Source organism: Hippopotamus amphibius, chromosome 15 (genome assembly GCF_030028045.1).
Source record: "Hippopotamus amphibius kiboko isolate mHipAmp2 chromosome 15, mHipAmp2.hap2, whole genome shotgun sequence".
Taxonomy (NCBI): domain Eukaryota; kingdom Metazoa; phylum Chordata; class Mammalia; order Artiodactyla; family Hippopotamidae; genus Hippopotamus; species Hippopotamus amphibius.
The window spans coordinates 17412403-17433920 of NC_080200.1; the positions used below are offsets into that span (position 1 = coordinate 17412403).

Here is a 21518-nt window from a genome sequence, read left to right on the forward strand (position 1 = left end):
TGACCAGGGATCGAACCTGAGTCCCCTGCACTGGAAGGCAGATTCTTAACCACTGGACCACCAGGGAAGTCCTGGCCCTGTGTGTATATATATATATATACAAATATATATATGTGTATACATATATATATGTATATATGTATACATATATATATGTATATATATATAAACAAACTAACCACTTTTTAAAATAAGCTTTATTTTTTTTTTAATTTTTAAAAAATTAATTACTTTATTGGCTGCTTTGGATCTTTGATGCTTCACACAGGCTTTCTCTAGTTGCGGCGAACAGGGGTTACTCTTCATTGTGGTGTGCAGGCTCCTCATTGTGGTTGCTTCTCTTGTTGTGGAGCGTGGGCTCTAGGTGCGTGGGCTTCAGTAGTTGCAGCATACAGGCTCAGCAGTTGCATCTTGGGGGCTCTAGAGCATAGGCTCAGTAGCTGTGGCGCACGGGCTTAGTTGCTCTGTGGCATGTGGAATCTTCCTGGAGCAGGGATCGAACTCGTGTTCCCTGCATTGGCAGGCGGATTCTTAACCACTGTGCCACCTAGGAAGTCCCCTGTATATTTTTAAAAATTTACTCCTAGGTACTTCATTTTTTGGATACTATTGTCAATAGTTGTAGTTCACCTAAGAGTTGTTTATTCTTTTAAATCACAAATGAATTCTATTAACTACTTTACCTGCACCTACCTATTGAAATGATCACATATGTCTTCCTCCCTTACTCTTTTTAAGATAGTGAATTGATTTTCCAGTATTAAACCAACTTTGCCTTCCCAGGATTTAACCCGATTTAGTCACAATGTAATGTCCTTTCTATACACTGCCAACTCCACCACCTGCCCACTCAACCCTGACAGAATTTTATCTAGGATTTTCACGTCTATGGTCATCGGTGAGGTAGTGTATAATTTCCTTGTCTCATATTGTTTCAAGGACATGCTGGTCTCCTAAAATGAGTCAGGGAATGTTTCCTATTTTTCTATTCTTTGGGAGAGTTTGTGAAATTCTCTTTTTTTCTTGAATGTTTGATGGAACTTTCCCACTAAAGTCATCTGGATCTGAAGTTTTGACTAGTTTAATTTCTTTAGTAGTTATAGGACTATTCAGATTTTTAAATTTCTTTTGGAGTCAGTCGTTTTCCCCTCTGGGAATTTATCAAAGCTATCTAAAATTTTCAAGTTTGCTGGCATAAAATTGTTCATAATCTCTTTATCCAGTGCTCTTCTAGCCCGTAAGGTATCTTCAGGTAGGTTAGAAAAAGACACCCCTCCTTGAGGCGATTGAAGCTCTGGGTGGGGCACACAGCGTGGTGGACAGAAAGAGTCTTTGTGAAGTGGCATTTGCCCTGCTCTCATTTTTTGAATGTTTCAAAAACCATAATAATGTCTCCCCACGCCCCCACCATTTCCCATAATAGCTGTTGTGCCTTTTTTTTATCTTGCTCAAAATTTCCACCAGTTTTTCAATTTCATTCATCTCTTAAAATAGCCGACTCGTTTTGTGGATTCTCTTTATTGATTTTTCTATTCCCTTCACATCTGCTCTTTATTATTTTCTATCTATACTCTTAGGTTTATTTGGTTGTTCTTTTTCTAACTTCTTGAGATGGATGTTTAGCTCATCATTTTCAGTCTTTCTTTTATAATATATATTTTATCAATGTATATAATGTATTACATATTACACATATGCAACATATATTGCATATGTTTTAATATCTAGCATTTATACACTTAAGGCTACAAATCTTCAAAATGCTACTTTAGCTGCATTGCACGTTTTTAAATGCTGTATTTTCATTATCCCTCAGTTCAAGATATTTCATAATTTTCCTAAAATTTCTTCCTTGATCAATGGGTTATTTAGGCCTGGTTTCCAAAAAATGGATATTTTTCTTATTATTGTTTTAAAGTTGATTCCTAACTAAATAGAGTTTTGGTCAAGGGACTGTTTCCTTCAATCTTGCTTTATAACCCAGTGTGTGCTTCAAAGAAAAATGTATCCTGTAGTTGCTGAATACAATGTCCTGCATATATAGGCCTATTAGATCACATTTATTAACTGGATTGTTCAAATATTCTGTATCTTTACTGACTTTTTTGGTTTACTTGTCCTATCAATTACTGAGAGAGATGAATTTAAATTGTTCATTATTCCTGTGATTTTAACTGTCTCTACTGGTAGTTGTGTCAATTTTTGCTTTACGTATTTTGAGGCCATGTTATTAGGGTCACACAAATTAAACATTTTTATCTTCCTGAAGAAGTGAATCTTTTATTATTATTATTATTATCATCATCATCATCATCATCATCATCATGTCCCTCTTTATCTCCAGCAATGATTTTGCCTTAAAGCATATGTTGTCTAATATTAATATAACCATTCTAGCTGTCATGGTATTTCTATGGTTATTTTCCCCATCCTGTTATTTTTAAACTTTCTGCATTTTAGTGGTTTTTATGTGTCCCTTATAAATAAGATAGAGTTGAAATTTTAAAAAATCCAGTTTGACAAACTGACCTTTAGTGGAACTGTTTAGCCCACTTACATTTAATGTAATAACTGATATCACACTTAAACCTGGAGTTAAATCTACCCTTTGATTTATTTTCTACTTTTACCCTTCTATGTTCCTTTGTATCTCCCCTTGGCCTCTCTGGCCTTCTTTTAGATCGTTTGTGGGTTTTGAAAACAAACCATTGTTTTCCCTCTGAACATCTGGAAGTTACAATTCTGCTTTGATCATTTTAGTGATTTCTTTAGAAATTATAATGCATGCTTATCAACATGCAGAGTTCATCAGTGTTGTCTTACTTTTGTCCCATGCAACCGCAGACCTGGAACACTTGAACTCCATGTACTCCCTGAGGACTTGTTTTTTTTCTGCTGTACATTTTAATTCTATCATTTTTTTTAACTTCAGGAGACATTCTTATTGTTTTACGCAACTTACGTTTGTTGAGGTTTTCCCAAGTGTTTACTCCTTCTTTATTCTTTATTCCTTCTTATAATCTTGACCTTCCATCAGGGATCACTATCCTTTTGCCTGAAGTCATATAATTTAGAATTTTCTTTAGTTGTGAGTCCGCTGATGGCAAAAACTCTTTATGAGTTTCGTCTGAAAAAACTTTTATTTCAACCTCATTCTTGAAACATTTTTGTTGTGTTGGCATTTTTCTTTCAGCACATTGAAAATGTCATTTTGCTTTCATCTCGCTTCCTGTGCTGCTGATGAAAAGTAGGCTGTTTACCTTGTCACGCTTTTGAAGTTAATGTGTTTTTCCCCCACTAGCTGCTTTACAGACTTGTTGTCTTTTTTTTCTCTATAAACATTTTACTGAAGTGTAACATATATACAGAAGAGTGAGCAATCATGTGCTTGACAAATTTTCAAAAGTGAGAACACTCATGTACCCTGCCTCCAAATTAAAAAAAAGTCACGAATATTTTCTAACTTCCATTATATTTTCTTCTTTAATGACACATGGTAATTTAGAAGTGTTCTTAAAAACTTATTTGGAGCTAGTTTTAAGAAATACATTTGTTGTTGAATGCTAACTCAATTCTCTTGAGAATTGCTTAGCGAATGTGGACTCTAATACTAAGAATTCTGGGGAATTTGTGATTACTTTCTCAGGGTCTAGTACACTGACTTTTTTTTTTTTTTTGGCCAGAAGTCTATTTGGTCTGATATTGATATAACTACATGAGGTTTACTTTGGTATCAGCATTATTTTCCTTTTAACTATGTTGTGTACTTATATTTCTGGTGTGTAGGTCACAAACTGGATACAGATGGATTCTGTGTCTTAAACTAGCAGATTTGCTTCATTTACACTCATGTGACTCCTAACGTTTGGATTTCTATAGTCTTATTTTGTGATTTCTATGGCACAGAATGAAAAGCTGTAGTGCCGTTTTCAGTGCTGTCTATTATTAAGACATTCTTAAGGCACCCGGTATTTATCCTAAGTGTTTATGCCCCTCTCGCCTTTCCTGTTGGTTAGTTAACATTTTCTTTAAACCATTTCCTAACCACTGGTTTGGAAGTTATACATGAATATGTAGCTTTTTTAGACTTTAGTCCACCTTCCTCCCAAACCGTATAAAGACTTTGGGAGGTATTGATGCCAACTGCCTCTCTGTTTTGCAGGATGCTGTCCAGAATTTTAGTTGTACCTTATGTTACTACTCAGACATTACTAACTCATCATTACCACTGCTTCATACAGTCAATGATAGTTTAGATATTCCCCATGGTTTCCAAGCGTTTTCAGCATTCCTCATCAAGTCTCTTTCCTTCCTCCTGCACTGAATCTCCTTCTTGATGTATGCAAGCTGCTTGATGTATGCAAGCTGCTTCCAGTGTTATTGTTACACTTCTAATTTTGTCCTTTTGCAGTTTAGCTGGGCACGGAATCGGTCATCACAGACTGGTTATCTTCTCTCAGCAATTTGAGCCTATTCTTTATCTTCTGACTTCCATTCTTGCAGTTGTGAAGCCAGCTCTCAGCCTAATTGTTTTTTTCTTTTTTGCGTGTGTTGTGTGTTTTTATCTTCTTTGCATTGCTTTTATGATCTTTACTGAGACTGCGTTCTGACTGTGATGTTTTTCAGTTTTAGACTTAGGTTTACTTATCCTGATTTGGGCTCACTGGTTTCCTGAATCTGCGAATTTAAAGATTTTCATTGATTTTGGAAAATTCTCTTTGTATATTGTGGCTCCCCAGGGTCTTCTGGAGGGAGGCCACGGGGGTTTGCTGTAGATGCGGGCATGGCAGTGAGGGGTGGGGCATCAAGGGTGACTGCAAGGGCTCTGGCCTGAGCCCTGGGCCAGGGCAGCGTCCTTTACTCCATGTGGTGGAAGGCCAGCTATCCTCTCAGGCTGACGCCCACTAGACCTCCAAGGAGGAGCAGAGTGATACGGCAGAGGGAGAAGAAAACACAGCCCTTGAAGGCCAGAGGGTGTGGGCCAGGCAGGGCCGTCAGTGTTGAAGGGACAGGGGTGCAGGTGCCTGCAGGGGGAGACAAGCGGCCTCTTGCCCATGTTACCGCCATGATCCCCTCTGTGGACCAGGCAGCAGTTTTCAGACTTCACTGTGTGTAAGAATCCCAGAGCCTGTTAACCGGTCTCCTGGGCCCCATCCCCAGAGACTCTGCCTCCGCAGGTCAGCGTGGGCCTATGAACCTGCATTTGTAGTGAGCTTGAAGGGGATGTTGATGTTGCTGGTACTAGGACCACACTCTAAGGAAGACCACTGGGCTGGGGAGGGATGGGGGCAAGTTGTGGGTGATCTGAGGGTTGAAACAGTCACCTTAGACGAGAGGGAAACATTTTGCCTTGTGCTCTCCCCTGTGCTGCCCCCCTAGGAGGCCCCCTGGGCGGTGGCTCTGCTGTCCCACTGGCTGTTCCCATCTTCCCCTGGGGGACGTAGGGGCGCCGGGAGCTGGTGACACCACACGGAGCCACACACAGCTTAGTGTGACCCTGCACCTCCCCCTGGGTGACCAGGGTGCGTCGCACCACGCTGCATCACAGGAAAGGCAAGCAGCATGTTTAATTGATGGAATTTAATGTACTCATGACACAAACACAGACAGGGTTGAAGGGGGTGGCGTCCAAGCACGGACATTGATAACCCATGCCTCCCACCCTCCGAGGCCAGGGGCCCTCGCTGGACCCCACCTCCCCTGGTGGGACAAACACTGATGTGGCCAAGTGACAGCATCGTGTGGCATGGGCTGGCCCTGAGAAGGCGCCTACGTTGAAGCCTATGGGTCCAGGCCAAGGAGCCTCCAAGGAGCAGCCAGAAGCTGCAGCCTCCAATCAAAGTGCCAGGTTCTGGCCTGACGTGGGAGGGCGACCCAGCGTCAGCCTCACTAGGGAGGAGGGCGAGGAAAGGGGAAGTCCTGTCCTCGCTAAGTGCTGCCTGAGCGCTTCAGGATGAGGGGCAGGAGGCGCGGACAGTGAGGTTCACGTAAACAGCAACGGACCAAGACAAAAATCCAGGAACACTCAATAAACCTACAGCGTTCAACAGAACGGCAACAAAACGGCAGCCCTGCCAGCCCGGCCAGACAGCGGTTCTGGTGAGCGTTTCCCAATCTTTTTGTGACTAGGAGCTAAACAGCACAGAAGGCTGTATTTGACCTCTGGAGAGAAAGATTTCCTTCCTTCCCCCCAAACTGACTCGGGGGCAAAGAGATGAGACTTCTCGAAGACGAGCCTCTTCTGAGAAAAGGGACTTCGGGGACGAGGGGGGCAATGGCAGCGCAGGTGCACCTGGAGGAGGCGGGGCCCCTGGGTGGAGCCGGGAGGGTGGCTGGTGTCGGGGGAGCCCCGCCCTCCGGCAGGCTCGGCAGGCGCTTCCTCCCGGTGCTTCCCCCAGGAGCCCCAGCGCCAGGGCCGGGAGCGCGGGCCACCGCGGCCCCTCACTGGGTCCGGAGCTGGTAATCTAGGAGTAGGGAGGGAGGCGTCCGTTGTCTGCTCTGCACCCTGGAGGAGAGGCCGCCCCCACCTGCCCTGACCCTGGGTCGGCTCCACGAGCAGCGCCACCCTGGCAACAGTGGCACGCCCACCGGGGATCTTCTCAGCCCCACTCCCCCATGCCCCATGGGTGGGCCACACGCACCTCCATTCTGAGTGATGTAACGAACCCATGGTAGGGCCTGGTAGCCGCTCTTCTCGATGATCTTCAGGTAGCGCACCTGGGGCACAGGTACCAGGACCGTAAGCGTGCACACGCCCCCATCCCCCTTCCCGCTCCCCCTTGAGTCATTCCTCCCGGGGCTGGGCTGTGGCCAGGAGGGTGAGGGAGGGGGTCGAAGGGCCTTGATCTGTCTGCACCACTCTGAGGCCAAGGGAGGGTGGAGGTGCTTCTAGAAGGTGCAGCAAAGAGCTAGATGTGCACTCATGGGCACAGCCCTCCTGGAGAAGGGGTCCAGTCCAGGGTTCTCTTCCCTGTGCAGGTTTCCCGCAGAGGTGCCCAGGAAAACGGGTCCCATGGTGGTAAGTGTATGGATGCTAGAGCCTCAAAACTCTAGTTTGGCGGCTAAATGTGCCTCTGAGCTTGGAGCTCAAGCACAAGTCAGGTCTGGGTAGACAACTGTGGGCCTCTTTCCTTCAGGGCTGGGCTGCCTGCGGAGGTAGGCAGAGCCGGGGAGCACCATGGAGCCCCAGGAGAAGCCAATTAGCACCCTTTTCTAACTGGTTGCACTGATGTCTGTCACCTGCAACCCTCGGAGCCTGAACTGACACCTGGTTCCTGTATCTGCTCTGGGGCCCCGGCCGCCCTGGTTGCATGTACCTGGATGCCGGAGGTAGTGAAGTAGGGGATCTCAAACTTGACACTGATTGGGGGCTTGCCCTCCTTGTCCTCCGCCTCCACACTGGGCAGGCCGAAGTGAGCCCGCATCAGGTACTCCTTGCCGCCCTGGGGGAGCAGACCATTTCAGAGACGGTCAGGCCAGGGCCCCGGGCAAGCTCCGCCAACAGCCGCTTCTGGAGAACACCAGGCTGCCGGCCCAACTGCCGGGCCCCTTCCTGCATGGCCCGCAGTCACCCAGAGCCTTGGTTCCTCCAACACACTCACACTTGTCCTCCAGGCCTCACAGGCTGCCCCCCCCAGCCCTGCTGGGGAAAACCGTTGAATTCTGAGGCTGAAGAGAAAGTTTCACACGTTGTCAGGCACAGAAGCCTAGCTGCTTCAAGGAAAATTAGACCAACAGGCCTTGGGAAGGAAGAGGGGAGAGGGAGAGCGAGCACAGACAGTGCAGGTGCGGGCTGCTGCGGGACGAGGGCCCCACCTGCCCGGGCCACCGTCCAAGTGAGCACCCCCCCAGCCCAGTGTCAGGAAGGTGTGCGACAGCAAGAGGGAAATGTCAAAGAAAAGAGAGCAGGGAGAGGCAACAAAAGTAAGAGACCAAGGTCGGGGGCGGACTGATGAGCTGGCCCTGGGTCCTGCCCCCGAAGGGGGTGACCCTGGCCCCGGAAGCGGAGCAACGACTCCAGAGATGGAGCTCGGAGCGGGGCCAGGTATGACTGGAACCCTCCACTCGGCCACGAGGAGTCAGGAGTCTTGGCCTGGTTGTCCAAGTGCCCGGTGACTCTTGCCCAGAACAGCAGGGAGCAGTGGGGAGCACAGCTCTCGTCACACCCGGGACACGGAGGGTTTTGATCCCCAGGCCTCTGGCAACAGGAGTCACTGCCGGCCAGGGCTGCTTCTCCCGCCAGGGCTGCTTCTCCCGGCCTCCCCGGGCACAGCACGGCAGAGCCACGCCTCCCCAGTGCTGGGCTCAGGCTCTCCTCCCTGGGCAAGGAAGCGAGCGGTCCGTCTCCGCTCATCAGTGCAGGAGTGTGGACTCTGCCTGACTTGCTGCTGTGCGCTGAGTGAAGATTCTGGGACAACGAGGGGAGATGAATGTGGTCTCATCAACAGACAAAGCAGGCAGCATAGGAATAAAATCAGCTCCATCAGCCTGTGTGCGAAACAATAACCGGACCGAAAATCTGAGCCTTATGAAAACAAAGTGGAAAATGAAAGCAAAAGAGGGAGGCCCTCTCTGGGGGGTGGTGGAAGTCTGCAAGCCTACCTTGTGTCAGTCATGTCCATGTAAATGGGTTTACTTCTCCTCTTAATGAGAAAGACTTAGAGGTTGGCTCACAGACTAAAACCCAACTCTACACTATAAAAGCAGAGTGAGAAAGGCTAAACCAGTAGAAATAATGGTTGAAGGTGTGCCAGCCAAAGTCAAACAAAATAGAGCAGGCCTGCTGCCACAGGGGAGAATTCAGGGCAAAGAATTACAGGTGCAAAGGACAACAGTCCACAATCCTAAGGGCTACTGTCCTATGATGCATAGGGAGGATACAATAATTAGAAGCATCTTTGCTCCAAATCACATGACAGCAACTTTTGTTAAGCAGACGCTGTAAGCGATGAGAGGGAACAGAGGAAGGCATAGCTGACCCAGCTCTCTGTCTGGCTGGTGCTGTCGTGGCATCATGGCCGAGCTCGTGGCTCATGTGTCAAATTCTCTACCCCACTAACAGAGGCCTTATCTTCTTCTCAACTACATACGGGATATTCACAGACTCTGATCTTATATGAGCATACAATGAACACGCCAATAAATTCTAAAAGTAGAAACAGCATGAATAACATTCTCTGGTCTCAATGCACCAAATTTGTAGTGAAGAGAAAATGGAAAAGGCCCCCTAGACCAGGAAATTTAGACAAAACAAAGCAAAATAAAAAAACACTCTCTATTCAATTACAGAATTTCTAGATAATAATATCAAATATTACATGCCAGATCTACGGGCTAAACAGCTAAGGCAGGGTTCAGAGGAGCATTTGTGGCTTTCATATTCATTTACATCAATACAAATTTTAAAACAAAATAATCAAATTAAAATATCTAACTTGAAAACTAGAATAAAGAAAGGATGAAGAAACTAAAATTAAAGACTTATAAAACTGAAAACTATTACAACAAATAAACCAAAAAATGAATCTGGAAAAAAAAAATGCAAACCACCAGGTAACCTTATTAAGGAAAAAAGAAGGCACAAATATGCAAAATAAGATATAACAAGGAAGAAGTAATTGTCATAAAAGAAGGGGAAACATCTTCTACAACTCTGTGTAGACAAATCTGAAAACCTGGTTAGGATGGATAATTTTGTAGGAAAATACAATTTACCCAAACTGACTCCAACAGAAATAGAAACTCTAAATGTCCTAATTTCCACAGATGAGGTAGAGAAAGTAACACAGATACAGACGGTCACACAGCCAAATTCTATCAGTCCTCTCAAGGCCAGATGATCTCAAGGCTACTGAAACTGTTCTGCAGCATGGAAAAGGGAGACAAAGAAATGATGACATGGGAACAATATTGATACTTGATAGACACTGTACCAAAAAAAAAAAAACCAATCTCAGTTATGAATCCCAATGTAAAAATCCTATATATAATGTTAACCAACAGAATTAATAGCACATTAAAGAGAAAATATATCATGATCAAGTGGAGCTTGCCAGAATGCACGGATGGTTCAAGATCCATCCTATATTAACATCTGAACTTATAGACACCAAACAGGCATTTGGGTAAATTTGTTGCTCATTTGTGCTAAAAGCACACTAAAGTAGGACTGGAATGAATTGTAGCCCAAAGCAGGAATGCAATTAGAGGGGAAACCTTGGAAGCTCCAGCTGGGGGCAAAATCAGCAGGCTGCTCTCTCCATGGCCACTCACTGGCCCTGGAGACAGCAACTGAAGCAGAGAGACACCAGAAGCCATCAGGTGCCCAAGAACAGAAGCGGAGAAGGGGAAACTGAATCTGGCTGCAAACAATATGAAAGAATATCTACAAACCCATGAGAACTGAAAGAAAAACTACCACGAACAAAAATTTTGGTACGGTGCCAGGACACAAAATTACCATACAGATGTTGGAAGATATAATGGAAGAGAAAACCCCATTTACCAAAACGTCAACTTAAAAATTATCTTAATGAGAAATATGCAAAATCAGAAGAGATCCTTGGGGTGTCCTGGAGGCAGGGAGTGTTCTGTGGCTGTTATCTGGCTCAGATGTGTTCACTCTGAGGAAATTAACTGAGTTGTTCACATATCGCTTCTCACTTTTTGGCATGTTCTATTTAAATAAAAGTACCTTTTTTTTTTAAAAAACAGTGGGAAAGTGCATATGAGGTATATAAGGTAAACATTAAAACATTCCCAAAGGGCACAAAGGTGAGAGTGGAACAAGGCTATTGATAGGATAATTCAGACTCATAAAAGTGTTAATTCTTCCCAATGAACTTACAAATTCAGTGCAAATAAACTGATTCCAAAATTTATAAGGAAAATGAAACAAGCAAGCGTTGTCAGGAAACAGACAAGCAGTGCAGCTGTGGGGAGTCAGGGTGGGTGGGGGTAGGGCTGGCCCTACCAGATGTTAAAACATAGTAAAGTCAAAATGTGGCCTCACGGCATGGATAGGCAGACAAGAGGATGTCCAGAAAGAGACCTGATGCCTCATGAAAATGTGATCTTTGAGAAACACGGCGTTTCAAACAACTGGGGAAAAGATGGGACTTTTGAGTAAATGCTGTTAGGAAACTGGATAGCCACTTGGGAAAAGATAACATTGGATCTGTATGTCACCCATTTACCAGGCCCTGCTCCGAAGGGACCTCAAGTCTAAGGTGAAAAATACTACTGTGCTCTTTCTAGAAGCAAACACGGGTGAATTGCTTTATAACCTGGAATGGGCAAGGCTTTCAAAGCATGACTTAAAATCCAAACACAATAAAAGCAAGAGACTGAGAAATGTGACTACATTAAACAACAATGAAAAAAAGAGGCAATCAAAAAAAGGTTACACAGCAGAAAACACCAGAAGCAAAGTCAAGAGACAAACACCAAAGTAAGGAATACCATTAGCGACTGATAACAAAGAAAAGGTACTAACCTTGCCCATGTATAAAGAGCTCTTGGAAACTAAGAAGAAAACTTGATAGAGAAGTGAGCAGGAGACAGCTACTACAGTGCAAGAGAAAGAAGTACAACCAGCCCTTGAGACGTAAAAGAGGCGCTCCATCTCGTTTATCACGAGAATGGCGACGGGCCACACGCAGTCAGTGCAGCCGCTTACCCGCCTTCCAGTCCCCGGGCACTCTTCCCACAAACCCAGACTCAAGCGCTCACAATCCTGACCGCAAGCCAGGCAGCCGCTCCAGCCTGTGGGGCGGGGCAGGAAGTGCTCTACGTTCCCGGAGCTGGTGCTGGATTCCCAAAACCCGTGAGGCTCTGGCCCCAAGGCAGTCTGTTCCCCTGGAGAGAAGCTGAGTTCTGAACAGGAGTGTCAGAGGGAGAAAAGAGGGATGGGGTGGGGGCCCTGCCTTGACTCTGAAGACAGGCTGGTTCACACACAAGAGGAAGGTGGAGCGCAGCCCGCCCTCCCCCCGCGAGCCAAGCCGAGCCGAGCCAGCCTCGGCCCCTGCCTGTCTGGAGAGGGTGCCCCGCCGAGAAGGGTGCTCACCGGGAAGGACTTGATGGACCACACGATCTCGCTGTTCTCAGGGACCCACTTGACGCTCCCCACTGTCGTCTTGAACTTGGGCGAGTCGGCGTCGTTGGGCACGGGGATGTGGATCTCCACGTTGTTGGCTGTTGACCGCCGCTTGAACTGACTCTTGGCCTGAAGACAAGGCCAATGTGGCCAGGGTTGTGGAGGGCGAAGGTGAGGCAGCCCAGCTCCCACCCAGCCTGCTCCCACAAGGGCCACACGCCTCTTGGCCTCGCCTGTGGGAATCCCACCCCCGGCACCGAGCTGACCCCCACCCCCTCCCCCACCCCCTGAGATTTCCCTTAAGCTCAACTTTGGAAGGTCAGTCTCCGCCCTCCTGTCCCCTCAGCCTTTGGGATTCCCCATCCCGCTCTCTGGCCCCGGCCTCTGGGGACAACGTCTGTGTCATCAGGGCTGGCCTGGGCTAGACAAGGTCACTGAGTGGCAGGAGTGTTTCACCTGGACGCTGGGTCACAGGCCGCTGCCACAGTGGCTGCACTCAGGACCTGAGCAGTGTGTCCTCTCTGTGCCCCAGGCTCTGCCTGCGTGAGCTCACAGTGAGGCAGCGCGGATGACAACCACGGGCCTCACGCCCGGGACAGGGCTCACAGAGCCCCAGAGCACCCCCAGTCCTGGGTTAGGACCCTGTGCCAAAGGCCCTGGACAGGCCAGAGAAACCGGAAGGCCTGCACCAGGTGGGCCACCCACACCCCCCTCTTAGGCCCCGCACACCCAGCTGATGCCGCGTGCAGGACGCACACGCACCTTGATCATGTACTCGATGCGGCTGTGGGAGTGCTTTTCAATCACGGACTCGATCCAGATCAAGGGCTTGACCTGTGGGGGAGAGTGAAGATGGCGCTCACAACCAGTCGTCTTACAAAACCCTGTTTCACAGAGGGGAACTGAGGGCAAGGGACCACCGGGCCAGGTGAGCCCAGCGCACTGCTGCTTGGGGCTCTTGGAGGAGTCCGCAGCCGGTGCCAGGATGGCTCAGAGCATCAGAGAAAATGCAGAAACGTGCTGGTGGGGCTGCCTGGGAAAAGGGGCAGTGGTGCCAAAGCGGTCTGGCTCCTCAGTTCAGAAAGTTCAGAGCCTTGCATTGTCAAACAGGCTCCTTGGAGCCTGGGTTGCCCGTGGGGAGCTGTGCCCACCCTGGGCATCACCTTGCAGACGTGAGGCTCGCCGTGGATGGGGACGGCTCCCACCCAGCAGGGAAAGCGGGGGAGGCTGCCCCAGGGGAGGAGCAGGGGTGGGGGCCTGGGGGCCCTCTTGGCGGGCGGCTGGTGCACTCACATGGGTGTTGAGGCGGTAGGACATGAGCTCAAACTCGCCATCCGGTGGGATGAAAGAGATAGTGCGGTCGTTCTCAAAGCGTGAGAGCCGCACACACTGGTGGAACTTCACATCCTCCAGCTCCACGGACTTGCTTTTGCCACCTAAGGGGAGGTGGGGGTGAGGGCCGGACAGACCCAAGGCCCTCTGGGCCACTTTCTCACTTTCTGGGGCCCACCCTGACAGAGCAGAGTTGCCCCCCAAATCTGTGATAGCATCTTGGGCCACGAACACCAAGGGAGCCAGTTTCCTAGAGGCAGCCACCTCCATCTCTCCTTACTCCTGTGGAAGCCCCATTACGTCCCAACACTGGGCTGAAGGCAGGGCTGGTAGAGCTGGTTTGCACTGAGTCCCCAGCCAGGGTTGCTGCTTGCGGCGTGTTTGCTGAATGATTAACAGACCCCACTGGGGGTGCTCGGCGATGACTTGGGACTCCCTGAGGGCCCTGGTCCTGTCATCCCTGGGGTCCTGTCTTGGTTTTCCAGCCCAGAGAGGCTGTGTGGGTCAGGCTCAGTCCTGGGAAGGGAGCTGCTCTGATGCACTAATGTCTGAAAGGCCCTCTCTAGCGATGCTGCAGATGTAACCATGACAACACGGGCCACTGCTCCAGCTGCTGGTGGGCCTGTGGTTGGCGCTGGTGGGCCTGTGGTTGGCGGGGAGGCTGGTGGTCCAGTTTGCAAACACGGAGCCTCTGCAACCCTGAGCTCCTGAGGCCGCTCTGGTCATGCCCCACCACAGGAAGCACTACACCCAAGCCAGGCAGTCCATGCTCGAACCACTGTGTGTGGCTTTTGAACAGCTCAGACCCAGCGCCAGAGGTGAGGGCAGAAACTGGGCCCGGGAGGGAAGACAGAGGTCGGCAGTACCTCCAGTAGGTGGGGATGAAGGTCTGTGGTATGATCCTCCAGGTGCTTGGCACCTAAGGTGTTCACCTGCGCCTCTGGCCCTCTGAGTGACGAGGGGACCTGATGAGGATTTTCACTCTCCCATGTCCTCTAAGTCCAGGTGTTAGTTTATTAGTTTTCACAGCTGTCTTGTAAACAACGTGAAAATGTTTCTAAGCCAAGTGCTTGAGGTGAAGTTGTTCACCATGCAGGTGAACAGCCTCTTGGCGGCCCCAGGGGCGAAATCTGCTCTGTCCACGGGGCTGCCCTGGGCCCGGGTGGGATACTCACGGCCCGTGTTGTCGAAGAGAACCTTGTCATTGAGGCCCAGGCGCAGCTCGGGCATGCCCGACAGGAAGACCCGCATCTTGATGGAGCCCACGATCTCACTGCGTAGGACGTTACCGTTGGCACTGACCTAGAGGGTGGCGGGGTGCGGGTGAGGGGAGGCTCCGTGACCCTCCCAGCCACTCCCATTCTCAAAGCCCTTCTCACTGTCCCCTGAGCTGGGAAGGCAATGCCAGGCCAGGCCAGGGATGCAGACACGTATAGGCCCCCACTCAAGGCCTCAGGCCACACTAGGCTCCTCCTGGGATGGGTCAGATGATACTGTGCCTGGAATCCAGTCTGAGGGTCTTTCATGCACTACTCCCCGCTCTGAGTTGCTCCTAGGATGCCCGGGACAGACCTGGTGGGTTGAGGTCGTGTGCTCGGCTGTCCTGGACAGGGACTCTACAAGTGTCTGCTCATCTGCTAGGCCTTGTGGGGCTCTCTTGGAGCAGGCCAGACTCACTTTCCTGGAAATGTCTGTTTCTCCATGTGGGGCCTGGGCAAAGCCCCTAGGGCTTGTGAAGATGGAGCATCCTGGGCCCTGCTCCCAGGGCTGCCTTGATGTCTGATAACCACTGATCCCAAATAACAATACAATTGAGCAAACACTGACTGAGCACTTCCTTCTCGACAGGGTGGGGCTGTGACTTGGGTGACCTTTAACTCCTGTGCAAACCGGAAGGGATCTGAGAGTGCAACTAAAAATCACAGCAGGACAATGGCCAAACTTGGAGACTGTCCTCAGGGAGCCAGGCTCCTGGAACACCTCTCCTCGGGCCCATTTTAGAGACGAAGACATGCAGGCACAGAGGGGATGCCACTTGCCGAGGGCAGAGAGCGCTGGCAGAGGTGCTGGGCCTGCATCCCGGACCACCACCCCGCAGGGCCATTCTGCATGAGGCCACATCCACACCAGCAAGTGAGACAGAGGGCTACGAACTCAGAGGCCCTAGGGCCATACGGGATGTTCCTAGGAGGGCCTGAGTTTCCAATTTCTGCACAGAAGCAGGAAAATCTGTCCAGAATTTAACTCACATGTCTGGAAGTAACACGTGCACACATGAAAGCCCTTTGCCTCTGAGGGAATTGGAGAACTGAGGCTCCAAGTGGACGACAACCTCAAGAAAAGCACAGAACAGGACAGAAGGCCCTGCAGAGTGTGGCTCTGTCACCTCCCGTGGCTCATTATATCCTGATCACGCCGCCTCTCACTGTCCTCGCCTCCGCAGGCAGCAACTTGACCCCACAGTGCATAGCAGCTGCCTCTTGCCAGCCCTGTCTGCCTGTCCGTCCATCTCTGTCCATGCTCTGGTGTCAGGCTGCTCACTGCTGGGTCCGGCACAAGGACAGTGCCCGGGGCAGCGGGCACTCAGTGAGCCTGTGCAGACACGGCCCCTCGCCCCTGGGCTCTGGGCAGCTGCAACTTCCACCTGCCTGACTCTGCGGGTCCTCCATGCTCCCCCTGACAGTCTGCCCTTAGACCGCCTTCTCTGGGGGGCTATCTCCCCTTGGGGAGTCGGGACTGCACCGCCCTCTATAGCTGAACGATGGGAAGGAAGGCTCAGGAAGTGGAGACAAAAGCCACGCAGCCTCTAGGGCTAACCCTGGCCCTACGAGCAGCAACCAGGACGGCACTGAGGCGTGACTGGCGGCCCAAAGCCGGTGCCTTCCCCAGGGCGGGCGTGGAGGAGATGTCTGCCGGGGGATCGGCTGCCTAATTACACCAGTACAACCAGACTGTCAGAATCTGGAGGCCAGTGTTGACTCTGGAGGCCGCCCGTTCTGCAAACTGACTTAGGAAGGTGTGTTCTAACATGCCTGGGATGTCCACACCTGCCTCGTGCTGCCCTGTGTATGGAAGAACAGGGGTCACTGGGCAGTGCCATGTGTAGGGACACAGTGGCTGGGACGCCCCTGAACGCCTATCACTTTCCCAGGCAGCTATTTATAAGCTGCTCCCTGGAACTTATTTCTCCACCTCAGGACACCCCAGAGTCATGTTCCGGGCTCACTAAACAATTCAGATGAAGGTCCTCAGGCAGGAGCGGAAAGCAGTGAGCGAGGCTGAGGCCACTGTCTTGCCTCACGGCTTAGAAAGTAAGAGGGCAAACATGTTTACATTCAATCCACTAGAAGAATCTTTTTGGAACGCACTGTCACTTAGCAACTGCATGTCTGGGAACTCAGCCCTCCAGAAATCCTGCCCAGGTAAGCAAGATGCCCAAACACACATCTGAGGATAAACAATCATGCTCATTTCTGCACTGGCTGCAACAGCAAGAAACGGGCACACCTAAGTGGCCCACATGACGAGACTGGCCCAGCCAGCCCTGGTCGGCCCCAGCAATGGGAGTCAGAGCCTCTCCCATGTGGAGACGGGCAGGCTGCAGGTGAGATGGAACTGGCTCGCATCACTCTTTCTCTGCTACCGACTACAGCTATAAAGCCTGGGCAATGAACAGGCAACTACTAGAGGACTGAAAAGGTGGATCTGGAAGGAGCCGACCGAATGAGCAGGGTCCCCACCTCCACCCCACCCCATGTGAAAGTGCAGCAGAAACCTGGAAGTGGAAGTGAGCCGTGGAGTGCAATCAGAGCTTGCGGAAGCCTCTGGCTCTGGCTCCAGGGCCAGAAGGGGAACTCTTGCCGCTCAGAGGGAGTATGGAAATCCCCCATTTCCCCCTTCACTCTGTTTTTACTCTGTTTTCTCATGTCCTGGGCCCCAGGCAATTCAGCTGCCTTTCTGAGCGGGTGTGGTGTACCCAGGATTCTGGCCCAAGTGCAGACAAGCATGAGAGTGGGGATCTACAGCCCCAGGTTTTTGGCCACAGAACCAAAAAGTGAAGCCCCGGGCATCCAGAAAGCACCAGGTAGACAGCAGAGTGTGAAAGGTTCAGGTGAGCAACCTCATGAAGTTGTTTATGTCTCCAGATCGCTCTAGAACCAGGCATGCATGGATGTGACCCTAACTGGCATGCCAAAGACTTCAAGAACCAAACTGTCCCCAGTCCCAGATGGACCGCTGGGCAGTGCATATTTGGGAGAGATTCAAATAGCAAACGGCACAAAGGATTTGAAAACTGAACTGATACTCATGGCCAATAAATTGGGGGTTGAAACTTGTGGCCTGAACCTAACCAGGTCGACTGTCAGCTAAAACAAACAAACAAACAAACAAACAAATATCAACATTTTCTGTATAATTTAAATAAGACCGAGAATCTTACTCCAGGATATAATCTAAAATTACTCAGCATACAAAGAACCTGAAGAGCTGAAAGAGCTGAAAATTTCAGCTCACATGGAAAATGCAATCAACAGACACCCACAATGACATGGATGCTGGTATTATCAGACAAAGGCCTTAAATAGCTATGATAAGAATTGCAAACACTCTTGCAACAAAGGTCAAACTAGAAAGTCTTGGGAAAGAAACACGACTACAAGAAGAAGAATCAAACGGAAATTTTAGAACCGAAAAATACCATAACAAATAAAAACTCACTGGATGGGCTCAATAGCAGAATGAAGATAACATAGGAAGGGGTCAGTGAACTTGAAAGCAGATCAATAGGAATTATCCCATCTAAATAATAGAGAGAACAGAAGATGAAATAGAATGAACAGAGCCTCAGAGACCCTGGGACAATATTAAAAGGTCTAACATTCATGTCACTGGAATCCAGAAGGAAATGAGAAAGAGTGAAATGGTGAAAACATATTTGAAGAAACAATTGATGAAAACATCCCAAGTTTGGTAAGATACATAAGTCTTCAGATCCAAGAAGCTGAACAAACCCCAAAGAGTAGGAAAACAAAGATCCATACCTAGACACACCATAAACTATCTGCTGAAAATTAAAGAAAAAGAAAAAATCTGGAAGGCAGCCAGAGAAAAACAACACATTACCTGCAGGGGATTATGGATTCGAATGACTGTGGATTATCATCAGAAACCATGGAGCCCGGAAGGAAGTGGCACAACATTTTTAAGGTACTAAAAGAGAACTTTCAAATTAAGCAGCAGGCTCCACTCCTGTTGGTGCCCTCACCCGGCCCGGACACAGACAGGATTGACAGATTGATAGCTCCTTCTCAATTTTGTGGGTGGTGGTGCATGGCTGTTCTTAGTTGGTGGAGTGATTTGTCTGGTTAATTCCAATAACACATGAGACTCTGGCATGCTAACTAGTTATGCGACCCCCAAGCACATTTCTCCAAAGAAGACATACAGATGGCCAAGAGGCACATGAAAAGATGCTCCACATCACAAATTATTAGAGAAATGCAACTCAAAACTACAATGAAGTATCACCTAACACTAGTCAGAATGGGCATCATCAAAAAATCTACAAACAGTAAATGCTGGAGAGGGTGTGGAGAGAAGGGAACCCTCTTGCACTGTTGGTGGGAATGTAAATTGATACACCCACTACAGAGAACAGTAGGTATGTTCGTTAAAAAGTTAAAAATAGAACTACCACATGACCCAGCAATCCCACTACTGGGCATATACCCTGAGAAAACCATAATTCAAAAAGACACATGTACCCCAATGTTCACTGTAGCACTATTTACAATAGTCAGGACGTGGAAGCAAGCTAAATGTCCGTTGACAGATGAATGGATAAAGAAGATGTGGTGTATATACAGTGGAATATTAGCCATAAAAAGGAACGAAACTGGGTCATTTGCAGAGATATGGATGTACCTAGAGTCTGTCATACAGAGTGAAGTAAGTCAGAAAGAGAAAAAACAAGTATCATATATTAATGCACATATGTGGAATTTAGAAAAATGGTACAGATGAACCTATTTGGAGGGCAGGAATAGAGATGCAGATATAGACACTGGACATGTGGATATGGCGGGGAAGGGGAGGGTGGGAAGAATTGGGAGATTAGCACTGACATACATACACGACTGTGTGTAAAATAGATAGCTAGAGGGAACCTGCTCTATAGAACAGGGAGCTCAGCTGGGTGCTCAGTTACGACCTAGATGGGTGGGATGGGGGGGAGTGGAAGGGAGGTCCAGGACGGAGGGGATATGTATATACTTACAGCTGATTCACTTTGTTGTACAGCACAAACTACCACCACATTGTAAAGCAACTGTACCACAATAAAGAATAACAATAAATAAAAGAGAACTTTCAACCTGGAATTTGATATCCAGTGATAATATCCTTTTGGAATGCAGGTAAAATAAAGACATTCTCAAATGAAGGAAAGACAAGGAAATTTGTAGCCAGTAGGCCTGTTCTGAAAGAACTGCTAAAAGAAGCTTTTTAGATGGAAGTGGCAGAAGAAAACCTGGAAAATTGGGAATGAGGGGACAGCAACTGAGATGGTAAACATCTGGGTAAATATGGTAGAGTCTTCTCCTCTTGAGTTCTTTGACAATTGAAAGCAAAAATTTTAACACTGTCTAATATGGTTTTCAACGTATGTAGATGAATATATAGGACAACTCTTATAAGGGGTAGTAAAATTTCTAAATTCCACTTGAAGTTGTAAAATATTAACTCTAAGTAGATGATAAGAAGGTAAGTATGTATTTTATAGTAACCACTAAAAAAATTATACAAAGAAAAAACCTATAGAGTGAAGAAACAAAATGGAACACTAAAAATGTTCAAATAGATCACAGAAAGATAGGAAAAGGAACAAAGGAATGAAAAACAGAGGGAATAAACAGAAAACAAATAAAATGGTACACTTTAACCCAAGCAAATTAATAGTTCACAGTAAGTATAAATGCTCTGAACATATCAAAGAGACTGACAAAATGGATTTTAAAAATGACCTAACTATATGTTTTTCTACAAGATACATGACACAGGTAAGTTAAAAGTAAAAGGATTTATCAAAAAGAAGTAGAAGGATAGAAAGACACATACCATGTAAACACTAATCAAAAGAATTCTGGAGTGACAACATGAGTGGCAAGATAGACCTTCGAGCAAAAAAATCATCAGTGATAAAGTGGGACATTATATAATGATAAAAGGGTCAGTTCTCCAAGAAAACAGAAGAATTCTAAGTCTGCTTGCGCCTAATTAGCAGAGCTTCAAAATGTGTGAAGCAAAGACATAGACAAATTCACAATCACAGCCGGAGATGTTAATGCTCCTTTGTCAGTAACAGTTAGAACCAACAGACAGAAAATTAGCAAGAACCGCTAGAAGAACTAAACAATGCCATTAACCAACTGGGTTTAACTGGCATTTATAGAACACTCGATCCAACAAGAGCAGAATATACATTTTTTTTCAAGTGCACATGGAACAGTCACCAAGATAAATCATATTCTAGATCATTAAAATGAACCTTAACAAACTGTAAAGCATTGACAGTATATATTCTATATTCTCAGACAATAATGGAATTAAATTAAAAACCAGTGACAACAAGATAGAAAAATCTGCAAACATTTTGAAATTAAACCACACACTTTTATTAAATAATCCTTGGGTCAAAAAGGAAGTCTCAAGGGAAATTTGAAAATATTTTGAACAAAAATGAAAATACAACATCTCAGTGTAGGATAAAGCTAAAGTAGTGCTTAGAGAGACACTGATAGCATTAAATGTTTATATTAGAAAAGAAGAAAGGTTTCAAATTAGTATCTTCAGTTTCCACCTTAAGAAACTAGGAAAAGAAGAGCAAAATAAGCCAAAATCACGACGGAGAACATGCTACAGGTGAGAGCAGACATCAGTGAGACTGAAAATGGAAAAATAACAGAGAAAATCAATGAAATCAAAAGCTGATTCTTTGTGAAGATCAATAAAACAGATGAACCTCTCACAAGATTGACAAAGAGAAAAGGCAGATGCCATAAATTACCAATATCAGAAATGAAAGGGGGGGGGG

At 47.5% G+C, this 21518-nt stretch overlaps 1 protein-coding gene across 4 annotated transcripts in view; it reads right to left on the minus strand.

Moving 5' to 3' along the window:
• Positions 1-5566: 5566 nt before the first annotated feature.
• Positions 5567-21518, minus strand: part of AP1M1 (adaptor related protein complex 1 subunit mu 1) — a 29624-nt gene continuing 13672 nt past the window's right edge. For 2 of the 4 annotated variants that reach the window (XM_057709485.1, XM_057709486.1), the window contains 7 exons: positions 14602-14728; positions 13388-13530; positions 12857-12928; positions 12065-12223; positions 7317-7442; positions 6642-6717; positions 5567-6464 (listed from right to left, as the gene is read on the minus strand). In XM_057709485.1, coding sequence (XP_057565468.1) covers positions 6442-6464; positions 6642-6717; positions 7317-7442; positions 12065-12223; positions 12857-12928; positions 13388-13530; positions 14602-14728 — 726 coding nt within the window. In that variant the 3' untranslated portion in view covers positions 5567-6441. Of the gene's footprint in view, positions 6465-6641; positions 6718-7316; positions 7443-7606; positions 9862-12064; positions 12224-12856; positions 12929-13387; positions 13531-14601; positions 14729-15103; positions 15865-21518 lie in introns of those variants that run through there. The other 2 variants (XM_057709487.1, XM_057709488.1) reach the window with 2 other exon arrangements.